The 20,246-nt window shown below is 42.0% G+C and overlaps 2 protein-coding genes across 2 annotated transcripts; both read right to left on the bottom strand.

The window, feature by feature from the left end:
• Nucleotides 1-3,462: 3,462 nt before the first annotated feature.
• LOC138965257 (uncharacterized) lies at nucleotides 3,463-9,409 on the bottom strand. Its single transcript, XM_070337383.1, has 2 exons — nucleotides 9,248-9,409; nucleotides 3,463-7,847 (listed from the first exon to the last, which is right to left on the bottom strand). The coding sequence occupies exons 1-2, from the start codon at nucleotides 9,398-9,400 to the stop codon at nucleotides 7,686-7,688; spliced, it is 315 nt and encodes a 104-aa protein (XP_070193484.1). The 5' UTR covers nucleotides 9,401-9,409; the 3' UTR covers nucleotides 3,463-7,685.
• Nucleotides 9,410-11,766: 2,357 nt separating this feature from the next.
• Nucleotides 11,767-18,581, bottom strand: LOC138965256 (pinopsin-like). The gene is made up of 4 exons (XM_070337382.1): nucleotides 17,944-18,581; nucleotides 15,869-15,981; nucleotides 14,273-14,500; nucleotides 11,767-12,047 (listed from the first exon to the last, which is right to left on the bottom strand). The coding sequence occupies exons 1-4, from the start codon at nucleotides 18,296-18,298 to the stop codon at nucleotides 11,928-11,930; spliced, it is 816 nt and encodes a 271-aa protein (XP_070193483.1). The 5' UTR covers nucleotides 18,299-18,581; the 3' UTR covers nucleotides 11,767-11,927.
• Between the last annotated feature and the right edge of the window lie 1,665 nt (nucleotides 18,582-20,246).

The following is a 20,246-nucleotide window of genomic DNA, read 5'->3' as shown; positions in this document are numbered from 1 at the left end:
GTGTTTGTGTTTGTGTGTGTGTGTGTGTGTTCGTGTGTGTGTGTGTGTGTGTGTGTGTGTGTGTGTGTGTGTGTGTGTGTGTATGTGTGTGTGTGTGTGTGTGTGTGTGTGTGTGTGTGTGTGTGTGTGTGTGTGTGTGTGTATCTGTCTGTATTTCTGTCTGTCTGTCTGTGTCTGTGTCTGTTGAGCGATTGAGAGACAGAATTAAAGAAAATAGGTTGAGTATAATGTTCGCATGCTCCGCGGAGACGAACGTGACCCGCTTCGGTCTTTAGTTTGATGGTTACACATTGACTACATGTTTTTATTTCGCTTCACGCAACTTTTTTTTATTATTTTTGCCAGACAGGACAGAATCGACATTCTCGATAGCCCGTTTTCTCCACAGTATTTTCTTTAATAATAAAAACAAAACCACCGTTTTATTAAAATTAAACCCTCAAGTAATACTATGGCATTGCTAACTTCACAAATAACGCTTATAAGAGACACGCATGTCACTTAGAAACAAGTCGCCCATGTCAAAAATGGGCTGTGGAATAGTTTAAGTTTTATTGTGCGAACATTGGATCAAAAAGGAAACATTTCTGAATCTTACACCACACGCTATTACTGCTTACCTGACTAACCAGGTGACGACTGATTTGGTGATTCCAGTTCAAAGCTATAACAGATGATGCTTTCAATGCAACAAATTGACAGTGATAACAGACATTTGTTTCGATAAAAACAGTTGAAAGCAATAACAGATGATGATTTCGATAAAACCAGTTCAAAGCGATAACAGATGATGATTTCGATAAAACCATTTGAACGAACTAAGGGACATGTGTTTTGATAAAACCAGTTCAAAGCGATAACAGATGATGATTTCGATAAAAACCAATTGAACGCACTAAGAGACATGTGTTATGATAAAACCAATTGAAAGCACTTAGACAAATTTGTTTCGATAAACCTTTTTAAAGAAGTAACAGGAGATGGTTCCGATAAAACCAGTCCAAAGCAGTAACACAGGATGGTTTTGATAAACCAGTCCAAAGCAGTAACACAGGATGGTTTTGATAAACCAGTTCAAAGCAGTAACACAGGATGGTTTTGATAAACCAGTTCAAAGCAGTAACACAGGATGGTTTTGATAAACCAGTTCAAAGCAGTAACACAGGAAGGTTTTGATAAACCAGTTCAAAGCAGTAACACAGGATGGTTTTGATAAACCAGTTCAAAGCAGTAACACAGGATGGTTTTGACAAACCAGTTCAAAGCAGTAACACGGGATGGTTTTGATAAACCAGTTCAAAGCAGTAACACAGGATGGTTTTGATAAACCAGTCCAAAGCAGTAACACAGGATGGTTTTGATAAACCCGTTCAAAGCCGTAACACAGGATGGTTTTGATAAACCAGTTCAAAGCAGTAACACAGGATGGTTTTGATAAACCAGTCCAAAGCAGTAACACAGGATAGTTTTGATAAACCAGTCCAAAGCAGTAACACAGAATGGTTTTGATAAACCAGTTCAAAGCAGTAACACAGGATGGTTTTGATAAACCAGTCCAAAGCAGTAACACAGGATGGTTTTGATAAACCAGTTCAAAGCATTAACACAGGATGGTTTTGATAAACCAGTTCAAAGCAGTAACACAGGATGATTTAGATAAACCAGTTCAAAGCAGTAACACAGGATGGTTTTGATAAACCAGTCCAAAGCGATGATTTTAAAACCTGTTTATACAACGCGGTAGCAACAGATTGTTCAAATTAATCCCGCTCGAAGCGATAGTAGAAAGTAGTTTATGAAACCAGTTTGCTCAAAGTAGCAACAATGCCAGCAAGGAAATCACCGAAAATATGCATGGCACAAAAAAATCACAAGCCCTCACCTCCCACAGATTAGCTGTCAATCACAGAACAATGAATTAGTCATTTGGAGATCTTACAGCATCTGGTTTGTGTCAGGCTAACCCCAGTTTATATACCGGGCCGTCATTTTCCCCAAGATGTCCACATACCCATCGCCTGAGTCCGGACAGTCAGTCGCAGCAAACGATTAACAAATCAATGAGAGTGTGTTTGATGCACCGGTCAAGGTTTCCCGGAGGAATATAATTACACAGGGTCAACGACCAGCAAGACCTGTCAATCAAGCTGGTGTTCATTTTGTGTGACTGTATTGTTTTTCTATGCATGATCAGCGATCATGCAACCACAAAATAAAGTGTGTTTTATTGTGCAAGGATGGTCAAATCTCAAAATGTGTAACTGGCCACCCGGTTGAGTAACTTCAAAAAAGTCACTAGCCCGCCAGAAATGTCGCTGGCCCGGTTACATACCACAGCTGCTACATCTGCAGTGTTTAGAACACTTTGAAACTAGATGGCACAGCCAGAAGTGTTGCATTTGACCAGAATGTTCACTGGCCATCCGGGCGAGTTGCCAGCGGTTACTACTAGCCCTGCTGATTTTTTACTCGCCCCTGGCAATCGGGCGGACGATTTGGCCATCCTTGTTATTTTGTTTTGTTCGTGTATTGTCCTGTACTGTAAGTGTATGCATTACATTACACTGCGTTGTAATATCTTACCTTGTGTGGTTTTGTACTGCATTGCATTTTTTATTATTTGTATTGTACTGGATGGTATCATATTGAAAAGTGTTGTACTGTATAATGATGTAATGTTTGTATTGTACTGTAGTACACTACAGTACAGTGTACTGTGGTGTACTGTATTGTACTGTATTGTACTAATCTGTTTTATTATACATCGTCTTTGCTGTGCCTCATTGTATTGCATTGCATTGTATGGTATTGCATGTTATCCTTCACACGTGTGAGATACCACTCATGACATAACAATATCGTTCAACTCAGTTAATGTGAATGAGATCATGTAAAACTAGTCTGGCAGGGACCTGCTTTTCCACTGCCAATGATGCCCGAGGTACCGAGACAACCGTGATTATGGAAACACTTTTGCGCTTGATGTTTCCATTGAAGGCGTTTTTAGAACAAACACGTCACGCAATACTTTCAAGAGTGACGTTACTTTGCTTTAACTTCAAAATTTGCACGAGGCTATGGAGGAGATCTAGGTTCCAAAAGAAGCGTCTTCAATTTTGACTCCCCGACTGCGGGACGGTAATTTTGAGTAAAATTCACGTAAGTACAGTGAATAGAATAAACAGAATACTGCATGGCTTGCTGTGTCGTACCAGATTTAAACTCGTTGCTTTTTCAAATATTAAAATGCTCGCTTTCGCTTGCATTTCAATATTTTAAAAACACATGCCATGTAGTTTTCGCTATTTATTGTACATTTTAACGTGTTTATTGTTAAACACACACACACACACACACACACACACACACACACACACACACACACACACACACACGCACACGCACACACACAGAAGCACGCACGCGCTAACGCACACACTCTAAGAAATAGAAAGCAACGCTCAAGAGTCATTTATTAACAACTATAACAGAATATAAACCCGTCCACATCATTTACCGTGTTGTGTGCAAATCACGCATACGTTTATTGAGTCCACTTCTTACATTGAAAACAAAATGAACAAAAAAATGCCCTTCGTTTGTGTGATAGTCATGATAGCAATATTCCATTTATCAAAAAATGAGCAGTGGACATAGATATGAACATTTTGAATACATGCTGTACGTATTATTAAAGAAACTCCCACACAATTATGACGCAGCAAGCATGCAGAATTAAAAATGCACACCACCATGATAAACATTGATAACTTAAATAGCGCGATATTGTCACAAAATGCTGCTCTCTGTTCCTCCGGGAAGAAAAGAAGAGTACGAAAAGAAGGGAGTACTCCCAGTTGAACGTATCTCGTTTGACCGTATCTCGTTTGACCGTATCACGTTTCTCCGTATTCATTCAGTGGAACGGACTCGAAGTGCCGTTTGACCGCATTTGCTCATGTTTGGTTGTTTTTCATTGGAGCATGCCGATCATTGCACACACACACACACACACACACACACACACACACACACACACACACACACACACACACACACACACACACACACACACACACACACACACACAAGATACGGTCAACCGGACCCTAACCAAAAGAAAACAACGTTTGTTCGTGACTATTGTTCGTGACCATCCAGTGAAGCAAACAGATAATTAAATCATGCCGAAAGCAAAGGCAGCGTGTTGAAATTATACCAAAGTTTGTCATAGTCAAATGGAGCGAATATGAAATGTGTACACAACCAGTGTAGGAAAGCGGCTTCAGGGATGAATCTCCTTAAAATCAGCGTCCACGGCCACATTAAAATCAAACGAATATGTTTAGTGAGATAATTGTCGCTGCAGGTTTTATTACACCCGTGAGATTCAACCACCACATGGAAAACAAATACGGGGTTTTGGCTTCTTCTTCTTCTTCTGCGTTCGTGGGCTGAAACTCCCACGTACACTCGTGTTTTGCACGAGTGGAATTTTACGTGTATGACCGTTTTTACCCCGCCATTTAGGCAGCCATACGCCGCTTTCGGAGGAAGCATGCTGGGTATTTTCGTGTTTCTATAACCCACCGAACTCTGACATGGATTACAGGATCTTTTTCGTGCGCACTTGGTCTTGTGCTTGCGTGTACACACGGGGGTGTTCGGACACCGAGGAGAGTCTGCACACAAAGTTGACTCTGAGAAATAAATCTTTCGCCGAACGTGGGGACGAACTCACGCTGACAGCGGCCAACTGGATACAAATCCAGCGCGCTACCGACTGAGCTACATCCCCGCCCGGGTTTTGGCTTAAATGTGACCCTCCACCACGGAATGAGGCGGATGTCACCTCGCGGGGTTCTGCGCTAGGCATAATAATAGTCCGGGGGTTGTCAGGTATCAGTGTGAGGGTCACCTTAGTCACAGGTTTATAACTCAAAAAGTTGTCGCTCTTGTGAAAAACAGTTTTCACCAATGGATAGAGCATAAACAACTCTTTAAGAAAATGGAGAATACAACAATCATGCAAAGGTGACATGCGACGCATTCCGTGGTGGAGGGTCACAAATATGGCGCAAATATGGTGCACAAGCAAAGGCATTTTGGTGTTGAGCGATCTGAATACACCTACGTTTTTGATCTTTATAATAAGGTTTCTTAAGCTTTTAAAACGTACACCTGTGTGCATGGATATCTTTCTTTCTTTTTTAAACCATGTGTGTGTTCGTGTTAACTTTCTTGTCAAAACCCTTAGCAGGCTTATCGTCATTGCAAACATAAAGAAATAGCTAATATTCAAACCCGCTCTTGGGTTATCGTTGTGAAAAAAAAGGCTTGTTTGACATCAATATGTGAAATCGTCATAGAATGGCAGTTAAAAGTGAACAATCCAACGTACAAACAAACAGAACGGAATTGTGTGGTCCACGTTAATTCCAAATTGGAAATATTGTAATATAAGCCCAACGTTCGGTGTTGAATTGAAACCTGCTGATATGAACACATGCAAAGAACGTGTATGTTACAATACACACTGAAAGCATATGCAACTGGTAAATGTCGACATAAAAAAAGTATTGTCTTGAAACTCTTTATAATCGTCATGACAAAATAGTCAAGCATTACGTTCAACTTTTGTTCTATTTGTTACGATTTTACCGAATAACTATATCGACGTCGTCATGGAATGTTGGTGTTACACATTTTAGATACCTTTTCATCAGGTAGCCAAACCGTTTTATTTTTATTATGAAATAGTGACCCTCCACCACGAAATGAGTCGCATGTCACCTTTGCAAGATTTTCATATTTTTACATTTTCCTACAGATTTTTTTATGCTCTATCCATTGGTAAAAAACCGTTGTAGAAAAGAGCGAAAACTGTTTGAGTTATAAGCCTGTGACTAAGGTGACCCTCACACTGTTACCAGACACTCCCCGGACTTATATTAAGCCTAGCGCAGAACCGCGCGAGGTGACATGCGACTCATTTCGTGGTGGAGGGTCACAAATAGTGTGTATATATGTACCTGGTACGGATGGAAAGATAAAGGAATGTTAAATCACGAATTATCCATCATATTTTAAAGAATATTTATCATGAAAAATGATTTACTTAGTTTAAAGCACAAAAACATCAACATTGCCAAGAATCGATTGCGCCAACAGTCCAGAACGACGACGATATGTAAGACTTCTGAAATCAGCCAACCCAAAAAATGGTTCTCGTCATAAGTTAAAAAAAAAAGTTCTCATTTAAACCCAATAACGGCTTTGTATGATACACTCAAAATAGCGGTATCGTCAACATCAATAAAAGTTGATGTCCCACGCATTCCTTCTTTGCCACTACTAAAGCAAACGTGTGCAAGAGTGTATGTTACACGTGTGCAAGAAAACTCTCTGTCACACGACTAACTCGTAATAGCGGGTAATGTCTCACCTCAAACGCACTAAATCTTAATACTCACAAACACGTACCGTCTCAAATGCCCCAGGGATACGGCAATAATGCACATGTACATGCACGTGACACTCTAACGATCCTTTTCTTCTCGTGTGCACAAACACGTACGCTAACATCAACACGGATCCAAACAAAATAAACACTTACTTACTTTCATAATAAAAACGCGCAAAACAATTAGGGCAATTGGCCTAGGGGGCAAATGACCTACGGGGAGCGGAGTAGGGATACACAGGGGGCAGTTGTCGGGGAAGGGGATGGAGGGAGCAGTTGTCCGGGGCGTAATTGGCCCAGAACCCATTCAATGGCATTGTGTATTCATTAACTGAGGATCAAAGTCTCCACAGACCAGACGTCGTAAACAAGCAAGAAACTAATGAATGACGTTCCGTGTCTAGACCATTAATAACATTCATTATTAGTGAATACGAATACGCTGTGTTTTCCTGCCTATATTTTCCCCCACTGTTAATTAAGCGTGCATATTTCACTTGTACGTGCTTTGTTAAGTTGTTTACGAAATGGTTTACTTGCTTTTGCATTTTGTATTGTTTTCAGTCTTATAACATACTTAGAAATTATAGCAGGACGTATAACATTTAATCAAATATGCAACCGTCGGTGACAAAAGACCGAAGCCGAAGACCAAGACTGCTTTCCACGCAGATCCCTGTGGCCTGAAAACAACACTGGTTAATACATACATGACACAACTATCGGACGGTATACACGCCTGTGTCCAGAGCAATGCATTCAATACATATCCGTCAGTGATCAAAGACCGAGACCTGACAAAAACACTGGTTTAAACATACCGTATTTTCTGGACTATAAAGCGCTTTGTTATATAGGGCGCAACCCCCACTTTTAAGATAAGCACAAGCGAGGGAGTGTTCTGTTTTTTGTGTAGGGATGTGGGTAGGCCTACATGTGTAATCTTCTTTAGCCATACATAAGGCGATACCGGCCCAAGTTGCGCCTTATAGTCCGGAAAACACGGTACATGTCAAAACTATCGGACGGTAGACAAGCCTGTGGTCAGAGCAATGCATTAAATCAATATCCGTCAGTGACCAAAGGACAAGGCTTGAGACCAGGACAGTTCCCTCTGGCCTGAGGTCTCACGGGGCGGACGTTCCGGGGTCGTTCTCCGCCATCTCCACCTCCGCCACCCATAGGCTTTCCCCAGCTGGTGACTCCCCTCTGGCCTGAGGTCTCACGGAGCCGACGTTCCGGGCACCGCCATCTCCACCTCCTCAACCTTCAGGCTTTCCCCACCTGGTGACTCCCCGTTGGCCTTGCACGTGTTGGGGGGCACCTCCAGGTATTCCACCACCGTCTTCTCCTCCGCCTGGTCCACCTCGTCACATGGAGCCACCTGAATAATGATGATGACGATGATGATTATAATGATGATGATGAAAATACAATTTTGTGTAAAGATAAAACAAAGATAAAAAATAATTATAATAATTGTCAGTAAGTACTAGTATCACATGACTGATGTGAACCAGTTGATTGGCAAATGGAAATGCGCTTAAAAACTGTTAAAGCACTTTTGGAGTGCCCTTACAGACCCAAAGAGCGTATTCGTGCGCCTGTGCTCCCTTTTTTGCATTTTAGAAGATTCTTCTGATTCGATCGACTGTCCTCCGTACATGCAGCAGACGACAGCGTCAGTTCAGTATTGAAATGAACGTTTTTTTGCATGATTCAGGACAACAACGATGTAAACAGAAAACGCGAAACCTTCCAAACAGTCTTACCGTGTAATCATAGCACCAGACTCCCAAATGAATGTAGATACATCACGAAAAGTAACATGCAATGTTTTGTTTTGCGAATGAGCGAACAAGATTTGAGACCATCAGGGGACGTCACTTAGTTGGGAATTAGTTCTATTATTGGGAGCGTAGAAACATCTGGTAGATGACTCACAACCAATAAATTAATCAACTGAATATAAAAGTGAAACATCATGCTTACGGGTATATTAAGCATAACTGTAACGCATACTGTTAGTGGCTAATCGATTAAACGGTGCAGAGGATCATCACGTCGTACAATCATCGTCGGCGATTAAACCGCCAATACCCCCGACATTTGCAACTCTGGCAAAAAAGCTTGCAGGGCATGGGAAAGCCGACACTCATACATAAGTAGATCTAACTCGACCTGTCCACAGTGATGGATCGCCCGCAGAAAAAATGGGCCTTGTCAAACGTTCTAATCTCTTGTAGTTACTGACAAAATCGTTATTGAAACAATCACAGTGCGCGAAGAGATTTATAGAGCAAATCTTGAAAATAATTATTGAACGAAGCGTGTAGCGCTGAGTTCAATAATTCATTTCCTCGATTTGCTCTATAAATCTCTTAGCGCACTGTGTTGTCTCAAAAACTGAAATATTAATAATTATGTGTCATTAAATACTAGTGTCACAAGGCTAAAATGAAACAGTTGATTGGCTAATGGTGATACCCTACAATAGTTCGCGCACTATTGAGTCTTCAACAAAGAAAAAGAATAGTGAGCAAACACATTCATTCACAAACACACATGCGTCAACAATGCTAAAATAACTGTTCAATATACAATCCTATTTGTACAGGCTACACACAAGCACTTATATACAACCAGACTGACCCACACAAGTACACGAACAGATACACACGAACTGGCGTACGCACACACACACACACACACACAAACACAAACACAAACACAAACACAAACACACACACACACACACACACACACTCACACACACACACCGACCTTGTTGCCTCCCCCTTTCTTCTTGTCTTTCTTCTTGCCCTTGCCCTTGCCCTTCTTGTTGTCGTCTGCTTCCTCGTCGCCCGATTCGTCCGAGTCTGGCTTGTCCTCCTCCCCTTTCTCCAGTGCTTCGCGGAGTCCGGTCCATGGCAACATTGCGTAGAAGGCCTGGAATAATGAATGGACAGTGATAGGTTTGGAGGTGAGAGGTTTAAATACGATACAAAAGTCATGATTCTGATATGTGTAAGGAACATAAGTGTAAAGAACAGAAGGAATCAAGGAAATGTATTTAAACGATCAAATCGTGCCTCATCGAAAGAGATTTCAAAAACACATATGAGAGCAATAGAAAACGTCAACCTGCAATTCAAATTGTGATAAGGATATTATTATCTGATCAAGGCAAAACATATCTTTTCAACTCTCGCTGAAAGAATTATTAGCAACAACAAAAAAATGTAATTATCTATAGGTTTGAGCAGACTTTAGTGAGCTGAAATGCATGTCAGCGCAATTAGATTGTCACCCGCAGATCGCTACGCACTCACACAAGCAGGGCACAGAGGCAGATGTAAAGTAGGTCACACACGTGTAAATGTTGTGCCCAGTTTTTATATTTAGTCAAGTTTTGACTAAATATTTTAACATCGAGGGGGAATCGAAACGAGGGTCGTGGTGTATGTGCGTGTGTGTGTGTGTGTGTGCGTGTGTGTGTGTGTGTGTCTGTGTGTGTGTGTAGAGCGATTCAGACTAAACTACTGGACCGATCTTTATGAAATTTGACATGAGAGTTCCTGGGTATGAAATCCCCGAACGTTTTTTTCATTTTTTTGATAAATGTCTTTGATGACGTCATATCCGGCTTTTCGTGAAAGTTGAGGCGGCACTGTCACGCCCTCATTTTTCAACCAAATTGGTTCAAATTTTGGTCAAGTAATCTTCGACGAAGCCCGGGGTTCGGTATTGCATTTCAGCTTGGTGGCTTAAAAATTAATTAATGACTTTGGTCATTAAAAATCGGAAAATTGTAAAAAAAAATAAAAATTTATAAAACGATCCAAATTTACGTTTATCTTATTTTCCATCATTTGCTGATTCCAAAAACATATAAATATGTTATATTTGGATTAAAAACAAGCTCTGAAAATTAAATATATATAAATTATTATCAAAATTAAATTGTCCAAATCAATTTAAAAACACTTTCATCTTATTCCTTGTCGGTTCCTGATTCCAAAAACATATAAATATGATATGTTTGGATTAAAAACACGCTCAGAAAGTTAAAACAAAGAGAGGTACAGAAAAGCGTGCTATCCTTCTTAGCGCAACTACTACCCCGCTCTTCTTGTCAATTTCACTGCCTTTGCCATGAGCGGTGGACTGACGATGCTACGAGTATACGGTCTTGCTGCGTTGCATTGCGTTCCGTTTCATTCTGTGAGTTCGACAGCTACTTGACTAAATGTTGTATTTTCGCCTTTCGCGACTTGTTTACAATCTGTCCTTAGGACGACAACACACAAAACATAAAGAAACACTACTAATTCACACCATAGAAGTTAAAATTGAAACACCAATACACACATGTTTGAGATGATGATGATGCTGACAATGACGACGACGACGGCGATTATAACGATGCTGATGATGATGATGATGATGATGATGATGATGATGATGATGATGATGATGATGATGATGATGACGATGATGGTGATAATGATAATGATAATGATACAGTCATTTACACTGAAAAGTAAATAATAATGGGAACAAATACACATATAAGCAAGACACGCAGTACCATAAGTACGCAAAAGCTGGAGAGTTTACATGTGAATAACGGAACGTCTTACCTCCAAAGACGACTACAAAGGAGAAGATGGTGTAGGGCATCCAGCATCCTAAGTAGCCAGCTGAAGAGGACATCGGACAATGTGAAAGATGCTTCCAATTAGTTTACACGACTTGCAATAATTGACAGTATGCAACGAGTACACGCATTCAAGCACAAACTAATTTTGAGTGACCAACATAGTCCGACATTACTCAAATCTTGTGGACATGACAATTAAAAACCAGTTTCCAAATCAATGTTATGAAAAGTTGCCACACTTTGGACACCTCCGTGGATCGTATGCATATGGCACGATGGCACATGACTGAGCAAGCACACACACAAAAAACACCAATATATATCACAGAACAAGTAAGTTTAGAACGAAGAATGAAATAATCCTTCGTTCTAAACTTAGGTGCCGTAGTGTATCGCCTATTAAAGCATAGACATAAGTATGTTGAACACTAAAAAAAAAAAACTAAAAAAAACAGCATAATTATGTGATGTATTTCTTCAATATCTTCAATTTCCTTTTCGCCGACCACTCCCCCGTCATAAATTGTGTGGACGTGAAAGAATTCCATGGCAAACACTACAGTGCAGATACGTACTCCGACGGTTTTATATTCCGGAACGTCTGACTTATCTCAAAATCGTCGAGCAATGTTGCATGCAAGATGCCGGCGAGGTAATTGTTGCCTAAAAACGACAACTTGTAAAAAATAAGTAAGTGTAAAAACAAAACCAAAATAAAAAAAATAAATAAAAATCAACCAACCAATCAACCAACCAACCAACTAACCAACTAACCAACCGGCCACTCGCTTTTCTCTTTCACTAACTCACAGTCAACTTACCAAGCATGACAAAAATCGTTTTTGCCATTTTTTTCTCCACCTTCATATTGCGTTTGGCGATGCGACTTGTCTTGTCCCGGCCTTTGGACATGCTTTTAATCTGAACGTTGATTTAAACAGTGTTTTATTCAACAATGTTGGATGTGATATATGATAAGCAAGTTTAGATTCAACTTATAAGCCAATAGTGGTGATCCTCAAAGGAGAAATACACATACGGATGACAATATCTGTAAGTTATAGACCAAACCAAACTCCCATCAATGAGGATAAACATATTTTTGAATCTGAAAATTGATGTAAACAGTGTTTTACTCAACAATGTTGGATGTGATATATAATAAGCAAGTTTAGATTCAACTTATAAGCCAATAGTGGTGATCCTAAAAGGAGAAATAAACATACGGATGACAATGTCTGGACGTTATAGACCAAACCAAACTCCCATCAAGGAGGATATACATATTTTTGAAGAGGCGTCCTGTTTTGAAATTGAAATTAAAAGAAAAATCAATTACAAGACCAACAAAAGGACAGAAAAAACAACAGACACAAAGGAAAACGGAAACGATTCGAATTACAAAGCTTTTTACAACGATGCTTCCTGAATTTCGACACGCAGCTACAGTTTTCTCCGTCAGCAAAGTTCGGCAACAATAGAAGGTCTTCGAAAACAAATTAAAAACCAAATAGACTGCCGGGAACGTCACAACATTCAGAATACAAAAACAAGAATTAGCTCACCTTACTTGTTGGTTTTATTCTAGTGTTCGAAAATAGCTCCGTCTCGTTTGTATGGGTTGTGAAAGAGTGAATGTGATACTCTTGCTTTTAGTGAGTCAATCTTTCCACGAGACATTATAGAACAGTCGCTAGCGAGGGCTGTGTCTGTAACACGTGGACATAGAACAGTCACTAGCGAGGGCTGTGTCTGTAACACGTGGACATAGAACAGTCGCTAGCGAGGGCTGTGTCTGTAACCCGTGGACATAGAGCAGTCGCTAGAGAGGGCTGTGTCTGTAACACGTGGACATAGAACAGTCGCTAGAGAGGGCTGTGTCTGTAACACGTGGACATAGAACAGTCGCTAGAGAGGGCTGTGTCTGTAACACGTGGACATAGAACAGTCACTAGCGAGGGCTGTGTCTGTAACACGTGGACATAGAACAGTCACTAGCGAGGGCTGTGTCTGTAACACGTGGACATAGAACAGTCACTAGCGAGGGCTGTGTCTGTAACACGTGGACATAGAACAGTCACTAGCGAGGGCTGTGTCTGTAACACGTGGACATAGAACAGTCACTAGCGAGGGCTGTGTCTGTAACACGTGGACATAGAACAGTCACTAGCGAGGGCTGTGTCTGTAACACGTGGACATAGAACAGTCACTAGCGAGGGCTGTGTCTGTAACACGTGGACATAGAACAGTCACTAGCGAGGGCTGTGTCTGTAACACGTGGACATAGAACAGTCACTAGCGAGGGCTGTGTCTGTAACACGTGGACATAGAACAGTCACTAGCGAGGGCTGTGTCTGTAACACGTGGACATAGAACAGTCACTAGCGAGGGCTGTGTCTGTAACACGTGGACATAGAACAGTCACTAGCGAGGGCTGTGTCTGTAACACGTGGACATAGAACAGTCACTAGCGAGGGCTGTGTCTGTAACACGTGGACATAGAACAGTCACTAGCGAGGGCTGTGTCTGTAACACGTGGACATAGAACAGTCACTAGCGAGGGCTGTGTCTGTAACACGTGGACATAGAACAGTCACTAGCGAGGGCTGTGTCTGTAACACGTGGACATAGAGCACGTGTAGAAAGCTTACCTCAATAGCAGCAGGAATAATGACTCTGTCACGACCAATACAAACCCGATTTATTTCCGGAATGAACCTATTCTTGAAGAATAATACTTCTGCTTTGTTCATGTGCTGAAACTCCCACGGCTTTGGGTTAGGGTTAATGCAAAATGTTTGTTGCATTCAGAGAATAAAGTTTTGTATTGAATTGAAATGAATTGAATTGAATAAGTTGACTTGGGAGATCGGGAGGCGGAGTACAATGACCACACCCGCTATTATCAACGAACGTTTTTCTTTACGCGTATGAACAAAAAGCTTGCGCGCAATAAAAAAAACCCAATCATATATCAATACAAATTAATATATGAATAAAAACGGTCATTCATCAAAATACATTTACAACAAGACTGAAATGAACCCACAAAGCTTGGCCGGGATTCGAACCCACGACCTTCCGGCCGGCGTGTTATCCACTGAGCCATTGCGCCCATCGAACACTAATACACACGATGTACTCACAGTCATGAAGACTCCGTAGTAGGAAAAGCCCATGACGGCGAGAGGGATGACGAGGCAGAATACGAAGATGACGAAGATGTATGACGTGTAGTTGGAGTTGGACGTCTCCCACACCACACTGCACGAGACACCCGCTCCCTCCAACACGTACTCGTTCCAGCCGAACAGCGGGAAGGCCGCCCACATGAACCCGCCGATCCAGCACGCTGCTATGGACAGGCCGGCTACCTACATTTTAAAATTCAAACATGATATAAAGTTCTACAAAAAAAGACAACTACAAAAAAGTAAAAGTTTAAAAAAAATTGTGTTTTTTTGTTTTAAAGAAACATGACAGATGTTTTAAAACAAAGAAAGACAAATATGTGACCCTCCACCACGGAATGAGTCGCATGTCACCTTTGCATGATTTTCATATTTGTACATTTTTCTAAAGAGTTTTTTATGCTCTATCCAGTGGTGAAAACCGTTTTAGAAAAGAGCGAACACTGTTTGAGTTATAAGCCTGTGACTAAGGTGATCCTCACACTGTTACCAGACACTCCCCGGACTTTTATTTAAGCCTAGCGCAGAACCGCGCGAGGTGACATGCGACTCATTTAGTGGTGGAGGGTCACATATATATATGTATAACAACTAAGGTCAGCAACTGACAGTTAGCGAATAACTTCCTGCTTCAGAGTCCGATGGTTAGTTTGGCGTAAGCGTGAGCAAACTTAACCAAACAAAATATAAAATCCAGAAACTATGTCCATCATTCTCACAATAGACTCTGCATCAGCAACGCTTTCAACGCTAGGAACATTATCAGTACCATAAGTGTTTGTCGATCTGTCCTCTGCAGAGACCGTAGGGTCGACGTATCTGTAAATGTGTTGTTTTGTCATAAATGAAACGTGCCGATAACTTACCATTCATGGGTTGTTGTTGTTTTTTATTCAAAAGAAGAAAAAAAAGTGCAACTTGTGAAAATCAAAACAGTCGATCTCATGCTAATCAAATAGGTGCAACTTATGCTACTGTCAGAAAAGAGTTTTGAATTGAACCAATAAAAAAAAAATGCGGATTAGCGCAAGCAAAAAATAAGTAGGGAACTATAGATAATAACAGCTATTTGAGCGTAGCTATAGATTCTGAGGCTCGGGAATACATGAAAATCGACCCTCGGGAAAATATGAAAGATATCCAGGACTCGGAGATGTGTCACCTACATATGTGACCCTCCACCACGGAATGAGTCGCATGTCATCTTTGCATGATTTTCATATTTTTTACATTTTCTTAAAGAGGTTGTTATGCTCTATCCAGTGGTGAAAACCGTTTTAGAAAAGAGCAAAAACTGTTCGAGTTATAAGCATGTGACTGGTGACCCTCACAGTGTTACCAGACACTCCCCAGACTTATATTAAGCCTAGCGCAGAACCGCGCGAGGTGATATGCGACTCATTTCGTGGTGGAGGGTCACATATAGTATGAGCCAAATACATTACATCTGCAAATCAAAAAGACTCGTATCACAAAAGACACGCTCGCTCAAGCTCACATTCATAACAATATCCAAACAAAAGAGGAAAGAGCCAGAGCTAGTTAACGTACCATGTGGTTGATTTTGGCGCCCAGCAGGGGTTTGGCGATGACGACGTAACGGTCAACCGAGATAGCACACAGCAAGTACATGGACGCCATACCGAGGAAGTACACCATGAACCCTGTACACAAAGACAAAAACACAAAAGTGCACACACAAAAATTAATTCTCGTGTAAGCGAATATATTCATCACCACAAATCTGTTCTGGCATTTATAAGAGAAGGACACATAAAATCTAAAAGCTCACGCCATGACGAGGAAGTACACAATGGACCCTGTACGAAAAGGAAAAACAAAGGTCAAACACTGAAGTGCTAAAGATATGTTACTTCTCGTGTAAGCGACGACATTCATCACCACAAATCCGTTCAGGTGTTTCCAATACATAACATCGGACAGCTCACGACACGTGAAAAAAGGAAATTACCTAAATGAAGCACGTTCAAATCGGATATTACATGGATTTCCTTTTCCTTCGGTCCTTTTGCGCGTTCACTAACTTTGATTTGTTTGTTTGCTCACTCGCTCGGTTTATCTTGTCATGTCTTTGTCTGTCACGTCAGGGTAACAGGCAAGATGAGCACTGATCACTCGCTCGGTTTATCTTGTCATGTCTTTGTCTGTCACGTCAGGGTAACAGGCAAGATGAGCACTGATCACTCGCTCGGTTTATCTTGTCATGTCTTTGTCTGTCACGTCAGGGTAACAGGCAAGATGAGCACTGATCACTCGCTCGGTTTATCTTGTCAAGTCTTTGTCCGTCACGTCAGGGTAACAGGCAAGATGAGCACTGATCACTCGCTCGGTTTATCTTGTCAAGTCTTTGTCCGTCACGTCAGGGTAACAGGCAAGATGAGCACTGATCACTCGCTCGGTTTATCTTGTCAAGTCTTTGTCCGTCACGTCAGGGTAACAGGCAAGATGAGCACTGATCACTCGCTCGGTTTATCTTGTCAAGTCTTTGTCCGTCACGTCAGGGTAACAGGCAAGATGAGCACTGATCACTCGCTCGGTTTATCTTGTCAAGTCTTTGTCCGTCACGTCAGGGTAACAGGCAAGATGAGCACTGATCACTCGCTCGGTTTATCTTGTCAAGTCTTTGTCTGTCACGTCAGGGTAACAGGCAAGATGAGCACTGATCACTCGCTCGGTTTATCTTGTCATGTCTTTGTCTGTCACGTCAGGGTAACAGGCAAGATGAGCACTGATCACTCGCTCGGTTTATCTTGTCATGTCTTTGTCTGTCACGTCAGGGTAACAGGCAAGATGAGCACTGATCACTCGCTCGGTTTATCTTGTCAAGTCTTTGTCTGTCACGTCAGGGTAACAGGCAAGATGAGCACTGATCACTCGCTCGGTTTATCTTGTCATGTCTTTGTCTGTCACGTCAGGGTAACAGGCAAGATGAGCACTGATCACTCGCTCGGTTTATCTTGTCAAGTCTTTGTCTGTCACGTCAGGGTAACAGGCAAGATGAGCACTGATCACTCGCTCGGTTTATCTTGTCATGTCTTTGTCTGTCACGTCAGGGTAACAGGCAAGATGAGCACTGATCACTCGCTCGGTTTATCTTGTCAAGTCTTTGTCTGTCACGTCAGGGTAACAGGCAAGATGAGCACTGATCACTCGCTCGGTTTATCTTGTCAAGTCTTTGTCTGTCACGTCAGGGTAACAGGCAAGATGAGCACTGATCACTCGCTCGGTTTATCTTGTCAAGTCTTTGTCTGTCACGTCAGGGTAACAGGCAAGATGAGCACTGATCACTCGCTCGGTTTATCTTGTCAAGTCTGTGTCTGTCACGTCAGGGTAACAGGCAAGATGAGCACTGATCACTCGCTCGGTTTATCTTGTCAAGTCTGTGTCTGTCACGTCAGGGTAACAGGCAAGATGAGCACTGATCACTCGCTCGGTTTATCTTGTCATGTCTTTGTCTGTCACGTCAGGGTAACAGGCAAGATGAGCACTGATCACTCGCTCGGTTTATCTTGTCAAGTCTTTGTCTGTCACGTCAGGGTAACAGGCAAGATGAGCACTGATCACTCAGGGGAGTCAAGAATCAAAAACACCTGAGAATTCCTTACCTTCAAACAGACAACCGGTACGCCCGTAGAGCCAACGCCCGTTCCACGATGACGTCATGGCCATGAAGGTCCCGAAGCAGGACATGCAGAGGTCACAAAAGTTCAAGGACATGACGAACATGTTGGTGGGTGACCTTAACCTCTTGTTGCTAAGGAACACCACGAGGCTGAAGATGTTAAGAAGAGTTCCGGACACCCACGTGACGGTCAGTAAAGAAGCCACCACAGTGTAGCCCATGTCCGAAATCTTGTGGGGGTAGTTGTTGTACATGTCGATCTCCCCATGGTCACCCGTGTCCGACGGTTCCACAGTGGGGGAGAAAGTCATAGGGAAGAGCCGCGTGGAGTTAGGCATGGTGAAGGTTGTGTGTTCTCTCTCTTTGTGGTTCACTGCAATCAAGATCGTGACGTTAATCCAGGGAGCTGATACAGTCGACGTCAGCGTTGAGGGGTCTACGCTGTTATTGCTTTCGATTCACAGCAACGAAGATCGTGACGTTACTCCAGGGAGCGGATACAGTCGACGTCAGCGTTGAGGGGTCTACGCTGTTATTGCTTTCGATTCACAGCAACGAAGATCGTGACGTTAATTCAGGGAGCAGATACAATCGACGTCAGCGTTGAGGGGTCTACGCTGTTATTGCTTCCGATTCACAGAAATAAAGATCGTGACATTAATTCAGGGAGCATAATTATACAGTCGGCGTCAGCGTTGAGGGGTCTACGCTGTTATTGCTTTCGATTCACAGAAATGAAGATCGTGACGTTAATCCAGGGAGCTGATACAGTCGACGTCAGCGTTGAGGGGTCTACGCTGTTATTGCTTCCGATTCACAGAAATGAAGATCGTGACATTAATTCTGGGAGCATATACAGTCGGCGTCAGCGTTGAGGGGTCTACGCTGTTATTGCTTCCGATTCACAGAAATGAAGATCTTGACATTAATTCAGGGAGCAGATACAGTCCACGTCAGCGTTGAGGGGTCTACGCTGTTACTGCTTTCGACTCACAGCAACGAAGATCTTGACATTAATTCAGGGAGCAGATACAGTCGACGTCAGCGTTTTCACTGATTTCGATTCATAGAAATGAAGATCTTAACATTATTCCAGGGAGCAGATACAGTCGAAGCCAGCGTTAAGGGCTCTACGCTGTTACTGCTTTCGTTTCACACAATTAAAAACTGCAACAATGTTGACAGATGCTTGATGTTGCTACCTGTGGTTGAAGACGGTAAAGATGGTCACCTTCATCCGGAGAAAGTCTGTCCAAGTTAGCGTGTTCTGTTGCTGGTGGTGACCGAAGAAAGTAAAGTCTGTAACCTTTTTCAGGGGAACAGCTGTCAAAGTCAGTGTTGAGGTGTGCTTTGTCGGTGGATTTCATTCAGAAAGTAAAGTTTGTGCTTTTTATCCAGGGAGCTCTGACATTTCTCAAACGAAATGACTTGAAATAAGTTGAGGCGTTTTCTCGACTGTATCAACATCCAAATGATATATTGACATGCTTCAAACGTTATATAGCGTACGAGTTTCACTTACGAGCTAAGTGAAGAACTACAGAAACAAGGAACACATCACAGATGATCCTTTCCAGTTTCAGAGTTAAACACGCCTCATAGTTGGTGTACTTCTCAATGGTAGCAATAGCAAGGTCTTTCTTTTCCTTGCACTTTCTTTTTGTGTCCAGCTCATGGAACGGAAATACGGGGACCCCCACTTCTCAGCAAAGAAGCAAACAGCTTGTTTATATACCTCCAGCAGTGTGAGTGGTAGTACAATGATGGGGGGATTGATTCAGTTTTCTTCTTGATTGCCGTGGTGCTGGGCCACAAACTTCGTCGTCCCCTCATTTACATATCTCGGACGGTCGCGTGACTTGCTCCATCGATGCGGTTTCAGTGTAGAGAAAAGAATCCGAAAAAAAAAGTTAAAACAATGAAAATGAAAAAAAAGTGGCAAAATGAAAGATAAATTACAGGTCAAAAAACAACCTATCAATGATATTAGAAATAGCAAAGAATAACGTTTTCAAGATTGACATGTATATTAATCTTTGCCTGCGTGTGACTCGGATTCGTGGAGCAGGTCAACTGCATGCTATCTTTCTGACCTGGGACCTGGGACCTGGGACAGTCTCCTTTTTCTGCATCAATACGCTCAAACAAGTTGTCGTGTCTTTCTGTCTCTCTGCCTGTTTGTCTGTCTGCCTGTCTGTTTGTGTCTGTCTGTCTATTGTTTGTCTGTGTTTGTCTGTGTGTGTGTGTGTGTGTGTGTGTGTGTGTGTGTGTGTGTGTATGTGTGTG

Source organism: Littorina saxatilis, linkage group LG4, assembly GCF_037325665.1.
Source record: "Littorina saxatilis isolate snail1 linkage group LG4, US_GU_Lsax_2.0, whole genome shotgun sequence".
In the NCBI taxonomy this organism is placed as follows: Eukaryota; Metazoa; Mollusca; class Gastropoda; order Littorinimorpha; family Littorinidae; genus Littorina; species Littorina saxatilis.
Note: the sequence above shows the minus strand (reverse complement) of the source record. Positions and strands in the feature narration are given on the sequence as shown.